Raw genomic sequence first — 7285 nt, 5'->3', positions numbered from 1 at the left:
TGCTGCATACAGAAGACTTGTTCTTCCTGCTATCGCCACAAGTGTTAAGTTTAACAACCTTATGAAGTCTCCCAATGGACAATAGGGAAATGTGCTTTACAGCAAAGCAAAACATGAAATTGTGCCTTGTAACGGACAGAACCACATGAGAAGTTGACAAAGAAAAAGCCCAACCAGAGGGATGCCAAGGAGCTAAAAGGCTTGTCCCTGTGGACAGAAAAGCCCTGAGATGCTGTCTGCTTGTGAATCTGTGCTGACAGCACACATTCATAGTGCTCCCAATCGTGCCTAATTACAGCCGGAGTATGCCCACTGGCTTGCTGCCCGTGCCACAGCAGGGAGGGGGTCCTGCCAGATTCAATCTGGTTTCAAGCCTCGCAGACAGCCACACAATTACACTCCACACTTTTCATGCTTTTCAGGATCATCCACTGGAATAAAGCGATATTCATGGCACTGAAAAAAAATGATATCTTTCAGCTTTTGAATGGGAAACACTATTGTTCCAATGCTCAAATGTGACAAAAATAAAATGGTAAAGAACTTAAAAGAATTTTTAAAGAAAGCTGCTTGTAATTGGCTTGAGTAAGATTACAATTGTGAGACTGTTATTACAAGCTCGGTACAACTAGAGGGAGATGAAAAAAACAGCACAAAAAATATTTTTGTTTCTTTCTATTTTTACAGCATCTCTTGCGTGCGTTGGCGGAGTTATTTTAATCTGGGTTTGCCACTAGCAATCCTGAGAAATGGCATGACATGCAGGTTAAAATAGGGTGTTGCAATGTGTAGATCAGTACAGGCCCAGTGCATTTAAGCAACACTGGGCCAGTTTTACTCAAGTAGTACTTATGGTACCGAGATTGCACTTTAAGAGACCTTGACTCGACCGCCCTTCAGAGTGCCCACCTCAATTAGTTTCACTCTGATTTTGTCCAGATGAGAGGAGAAAGATATGGTGTTTTTGCATTAGAAATTGAGTTAGGTTCAGAATCATTTTTCAATCCCCATAAACATATTTCTTTGTGTGAGCTGCCCAAACCCCTCCCTAATACCATGCTGCTGATTGAGGTTTTGCTGGTTTGGCGTCTTGCGAGACATAATAACATGTCTAAGGCCATACCCATCTAGAATGGCGTTCCACTCCAAGTTCTTAAGATAGAGAAGTTCAGTCCTTTATTCTATAGTTCAGAGATGCAGTTGGTGTTTCCTTGGCCGTGGGCGTTAGTGTTCTGTGGTGTGTGTTTCAGTGCATCAGTGCCCAGAGAAGAGGCTTCCATGCATCCTGACGAGAATGACCTGACCCTGGCAACAGTAAGTCAGCATATTTAACATTATTCAATGCAGGAGATTAAAGATCATATAGAGGTTTGTTTTAAAGGCAAAGTAACATTTAGCATGTAGGATGATCACACAGAAATGCTCAATTATCCATTTCATTCTAAGTGAAGAGTGAGAATGAATACAAAAGTTATAATAATGTTGAGGATGTCAAACTATAATGTCACATCTTTGCAAGCTTCTTCCATCCAATTCTGCACTTTTTATTAAAGTATTTTTGGTTTTCTCTTCATTTTCTATGTTGTCACGTATGGTTGTGGCAGCTGTGTAAAATGCCACTTTGTTTCACTTTGACCACATGTCTAGGGTTACATCACCAATCTCTGCTCTGGAAGTGTCTATGGGTTATCATATAATAACTAATGAATGAATAATAGAAATTATTATCCTATTTCTATAATAGGTGAATAATGAGTGGCATGCTGCATTCATATTTTGACATTTTGATAATTATGCTTTATTGTTACTCAACTAATATTGGGATTATTGCTCTTAGATCATGCTTGAAAACAGAACATCTCAGAAAGGGCAAATAAATACAAAGTAGCATAAATTATGTGCTATACCCAATCTCTAAATGTTCAGCTTTGGAAGGGATTTAGTCCATTGGTTAGTATAGTTCATTTGTATTAACAATCTGTTGACACTCTGTCAACTACAATTCATGGTTAAGGTTCAGGTTAGGGTTGGATTTAGTTAAGGTGATGTTCAGTAATTATTCAACAACAATTTTACATACTGACCTTGAATGTTAACAGATGAACTGTTAAGTCACTGTGGGTGGACTATCCAAGTCAAGTGTTCCCACTAAGCTGATTCCATTTCTTTTCCATGCACTTTTAGGAATATCTGCAGCGCTTTTACAACTTTGAGAGGGAGCCACTCACTCGCACAAAGCGCAGCAATCCCTCTTTCTCCTCCAAGCTGGCAGACATGCAGAGCTTCTTTGGGCTCAGCGTCACAGGCAGCCCGGACTCCCAAACGCTGGAGGTGATGCGGACTCCCCGCTGTGGGGTGTCAGATGTGGAGGACTACAGCCATGGCACACTCTCACGCTGGAAGAAAAACAAAGTCACTTTTGGGTACTTGCAATCAGAGTTATATTTGATGTCAGTTCGGAGTGCTCACTTTAGGGGACTCTCTTCCTCTGAGTACACATCCAAAAAAACATTACTGTACATGCTACGTTAACAGAATTACTTGAAAGACGAAACAGTTCATCTAAAGTGTTGTATGTTTGTTGGTCAGTATTGGCAGGTACACTAGCGATATGCCCGCTCATGTTGTGGACTCTCTGATCAGCTCTGCTGTGGCAGTGTGGGGCAGGGCTAGTCTGCTGACGTTTGTCAGGTCATACTCTGACAAGGCTGACATCATGGTGGATTTCACCTATGGAGGTAACGTTTCACGTCAAGCAACTGCCCAAGGTCCTCATAAAAAGACAGATATCCCATGTGCTGTGTGTGTGTGTGTGTGTGTGTGTGTGTGTGCAGGACATGGGGATTCCTTCCCATTTGACGGCCCAGGAGGCACACTGGCTCATGCCTTCGGACCTGGTGAGGGCCTAGGTGGAGACATTCACTTTGACGATGATGAATACTGGTCAGCAGGATCGAAAGGTGACCACAACAAAATTAACCTACACTCCAGATACGTATCCTTGGATGGATTTCAGAAATGATTTTGTATATTATATTTCAGTCACATTGAGAGGTGTAGGTCATGTGGTGTACAGATTCTTTGTTATGTCTTGTACTGTCTGTTTCAAACCTCAACCACTGTGGCAATTCACTAAGGTATTTTGCATGTGTGGTTTTCAGATTGCCCTGCCTTGTTTTGTTCATATTTGTGTATTTGTTTTCCTGTGTAGGTTTCAACTTGTTTTTAGTGGCAGCACATGAGTTTGGGCATGCCTTGGGTTTAAGGCACTCAAGAGACCCCAAGTCTCTGATGTACCCAGTCTACAGGTCCCAGGCCCAGAAAGTCTTGCTCTCCAGTGAAGACATTATTAACCTTAATGCACTTTATGGTAGGTAAACAGCAACAACCCTACCCCAATGACCTTCTTTCCCAGGGAGCATACTGTATGATGAGAGAGAGGGAGCAGGGTTAACTGGGAACACTTTACGGTAAGGGTACATGAATTATCATGAATTCATGCATGAATAATTCATGGTTTATGTATTATCTCATTCCTTAACATCTCATGAATCATCAGGTATTAACATGAATTCAGTCTGTCATTTGTGACCTCATACATGAACAACACATCAACTAAAGCATTAGGTACGGTAAGCACATCATTATGATTTATGATTTATTAAGCATGATCCTGATTATTTCTGTTTCTGACAAAATTGTGGTCATCACTGCTCAAATTCTGAACATAACTTCAGTTCTCTAAACACATGTCATTATTCACTTTAGTTGAGGGGCCACAGACATGATGAACTGAGCAATTAACCTTAAATTCATGTAATGATCATGCTTAAGAAATCATAAATCATCATGATGTACCCACCGTACCTAAGGCTTTAGTTGATGGTTTGTTCATGCATGAGGTCATGAATGAGAGACTATGAACTAAATGTCAATTCCTGATTAATCATAATATATAAACAAATTAAGTAATGCATACATTTTGAATTAATTCATGCATGAATTCATGATAATTCATGTGCCCTTACCATACAGTGTTATCAGTTAACTTGCTTTCACAAAGTGACAAGTGTTTATATTTGCAAACTTAGTCTTTACTCAACTTGTTCTGCTAAGTGAATGTATTTACGTAAGTTTGTTGTAATGGAATGAATACATGTACATGTAAATATGAAGAGTAAAGCCCTATTCCTTGTAGCATCGCAGAGACAGAGGCCGCAGCCCCCGTCCAGGTTTGTTTGGCCTCCCCGATTCAGACTTTTCTACCCAGGCTCTCGTCTACCTCTGGCTCTACAGGAGACGTGTGACCCAAACCTGTCTTTTGATGCTGTGACAGATATCATGGAGGCGCTCTTCTTCTTCAAAGACAGGTGAGATGGGAGACTATGGCTCTATTCACACTGGTCTCTGATGCTGAATATATATATTATATATATATATATATATATATATATATATATATAATAAAGCACTGAAAGCCTACATGTCGTTTATACTTGTGTGGGTAATAATCACACAACACGTTTCTGTTTTTTTGCTGAATAAAGGTATTTGTGGATCAAGCATGATGAGCAATATGACATCAAAGAGGGACCCATTCACAACTTCATGCCTAAAATTGACAAGAACATCAATGCTGCCTACTCTGTTCCACAAAGATCAACTGCCTACCTTTTCAATGGTACACACCCCACAAGGCCTACCAAATATCAAGAGTTGACCAATTTGATTTCTACAGGTCCTAGGCACAGGCAGCCCTTTCATTTAACTTGTTACACTTGTGACACCCTTTCTGGATGAGTTATCCAGAATTTCCCCTTAGGGATCAATAAAGTATGTATGTATGTATGTATGTATGTAAGTATCTATATAACTATCTATCTCTATCTAACTATCGTATCTATCTATTTGTCTATCTATCCATCTATCCAAATGATTTAAAATCAACATGTGTTTTAATTTGCCAAGGAACCCGTTACTGGACCATGAGGGGGTCACTAATTAAGGGACGGACAAAACATATCAGAGCCTATGGATTTCCATCATGGGTGAAACAAATAGATGCTGCAGTTCACATCACGAACACAGGACGTACCCTTTTCTTTACTCAGGATAAATACTGGAAGTAAGATAAACAATACAATTTAGACATTGTGCAATATTACACATAGGAAGAAGTGTAACTGTTTGAAATTCTAAATGATAACTGTAACACCTTTTACTGTAGGTATAATGAGAATCGTAAAACCATGGAGAAACTGTTCCCTAGACCAATCAAAGATGATTTCCCTGGAATTAATATGACTGTGAATGCTGCAGTTTATAAAGACGGTGAGTAACCATGGGGTGGTTTGGACTGACTTCACTATTGGTTTTTACAGAATTGTTGTTGACATTTCAATTTGTGTCAGCAATGCAAAACAAATACAGCCGCTTAGGACTAAACAGCCCACACTATTTTTTTGTAGGTCTCATCCACTTTTTCTCTGATGCAGAAGTATACAAGTACAATTACTCAACAAAACAGATCACTGGAGTTGATAAGGCAAATTCTTGGCTTGGGTGCATGGAAAAATAAAGATGTTTATCCTTACAACTGCAATACTGTTGGCCTGTACTGTATGTCACATTCCTTTAAATTATACAGACATTTTATCCTCTCTGTTTTATAATGTCAAACTGAAATTGTGCCTCTGTATTTAGCCTACACAACATTTTAAGAATACTAGTGGTGTCAACAATAATCGATTCGGCGATGCATTGCAATGCGGGTCATGTACGATTCAGCATCGATGCGGCAACATGCCATAATCGATTATGTCACTGTTTATTTTCTGGCTTTGAGTGGACAATAAAGTTGTGAAGTTTCAATTACTTCTGGGGGCATTTCCGGATGTTTGCACAGGAGTTCAGGAAGTGCCCTGTCTTAGAGCTGCTATTTTATTGTGTGCAAAATAACACTTATGGTCACTGCTGGAAAAAGTTGGCTGTTATTGCTCTATTTAATTTCAAATGGTTCTAAAGCAGAGAGAAGGGAAACGTTTCTCATTCAAAGCACTGAAAGCAGTGATTTATGTTTTCTTTTTCAGGTTTGAAAATGCCATATCCAATACCCTGTACCATTCAATTTTATTTTATTTAATGACATTTATGTCAAAGATACAGGAGAGTGATAATACACACATAGCAGCCAATAAAATCTGTTGTTCAATATGTGACTGCTTGTATTACCTCATGACTAATGAAAAATTTGCCTTGTTGTGTGCAGTAGAATTTTGATGCATCGCAATGCATCGTAGAATCGAATTGAATTGTTGAGTTACCTGGTGAATCGTAATCTAATCAAATTTTTGCAGATGATAATCTATAACGGTTTTCAGTTTTTGTTTATCCACTTTCAACACAATAAATGGGACACTTCAACACATTGAAATGGGACATGGGACACCCCTTGCTTCTATGCCCCTCTGTGGAGTTTTCATTTCCTGTATACCAATTTACAACCTAATTATCTTGCTGACACTACAGAGAGGCTGAGGTCAGAGAGTGGCTTTTGCTAATTATCTCCTCTGGCCTCAGATATCTAGAGAGAAGACACTGAAAAGGTGTTCAATGGCAAAAAATGCCTCAAACCACCATGGCTCCATCATTAGACATATCATTTGAACAGGGTTAGAAGTATGTAATATATGCAAATATGGGGTGAACAAGACATGACTTGAATGCCTTTGGCAATATTAGCCTTACCACAGGAGATGTCACAATTGCTTCAGGTGGGTTAGTGCACACAGTATTTGTGAGCTTCTAGATGTCATGTGATGCACTGTTTACCTATAAATCCCTGGACTGAGACAGCTTTGGCACACAGCAATGGCATGGAGAGGCCAATGGATCCACATGTTGAGCTTTGCTCTGAGTGTGAGCATCATATGGACTTCACCCGTGATTCATGAGCCAGAAGACGTGCACTATGCTGAGGTCTGTGTGTCTGTTGTGTCCTGTCCTTACGTATCCTGTCCTTACGCCATTTGTTAACATGTGTGAATCAGGCATGTTTTATTAGTCATTGAGAAACTAATGAATTTCAGTTACCTATCTCTGAGTGAGTTTTATGAATGTGGTTTTTGAATGCATGTCTGCCATACGAAGCAATTTTTAAGATTTGTGATTTGCATAATTTGTAAATGTTAGAACCCAACATTGAAATACACAAATCAAAGCACTGAACCACTAAATATCGTCAGTCAACTCATAGAGCATGCGCCCAAATATGCATATAAACATA

The 7285-nt window shown here is 39.4% G+C and overlaps 1 protein-coding gene across 2 annotated transcripts; it reads left to right on the top strand.

The window, feature by feature from the left end:
- Positions 1–1194: 1194 nt before the first annotated feature.
- mmp20b (matrix metallopeptidase 20b (enamelysin)) lies at positions 1195–6174 on the top strand. Of its 2 annotated transcripts, XM_048264209.1 has the most exons (10): positions 1195–1314; positions 2185–2423; positions 2590–2738; positions 2835–2960; positions 3212–3370; positions 4199–4370; positions 4548–4681; positions 4969–5125; positions 5228–5331; positions 5469–6174. In XM_048264209.1, exons 1-10 carry the CDS (start codon positions 1195–1197, stop codon positions 5576–5578), a joined length of 1470 nt encoding a protein of 489 aa, XP_048120166.1. In that variant the 3' UTR covers positions 5579–6174. The 2 variants fall into 2 exon arrangements, with proteins under 2 accessions (XP_048120166.1, XP_048120165.1); XM_048264208.1 differs by having other exon boundaries at positions 2590–2960.
- Positions 6175–7285: the final 1111 nt, after the last annotated feature.

This window comes from Alosa alosa, chromosome 15 (assembly GCF_017589495.1).
Source record: "Alosa alosa isolate M-15738 ecotype Scorff River chromosome 15, AALO_Geno_1.1, whole genome shotgun sequence".
NCBI classification, from domain to species: domain Eukaryota; kingdom Metazoa; phylum Chordata; class Actinopteri; order Clupeiformes; family Clupeidae; genus Alosa; species Alosa alosa.
Note: the sequence above shows the minus strand (reverse complement) of the source record. Positions and strands in the feature narration are given on the sequence as shown.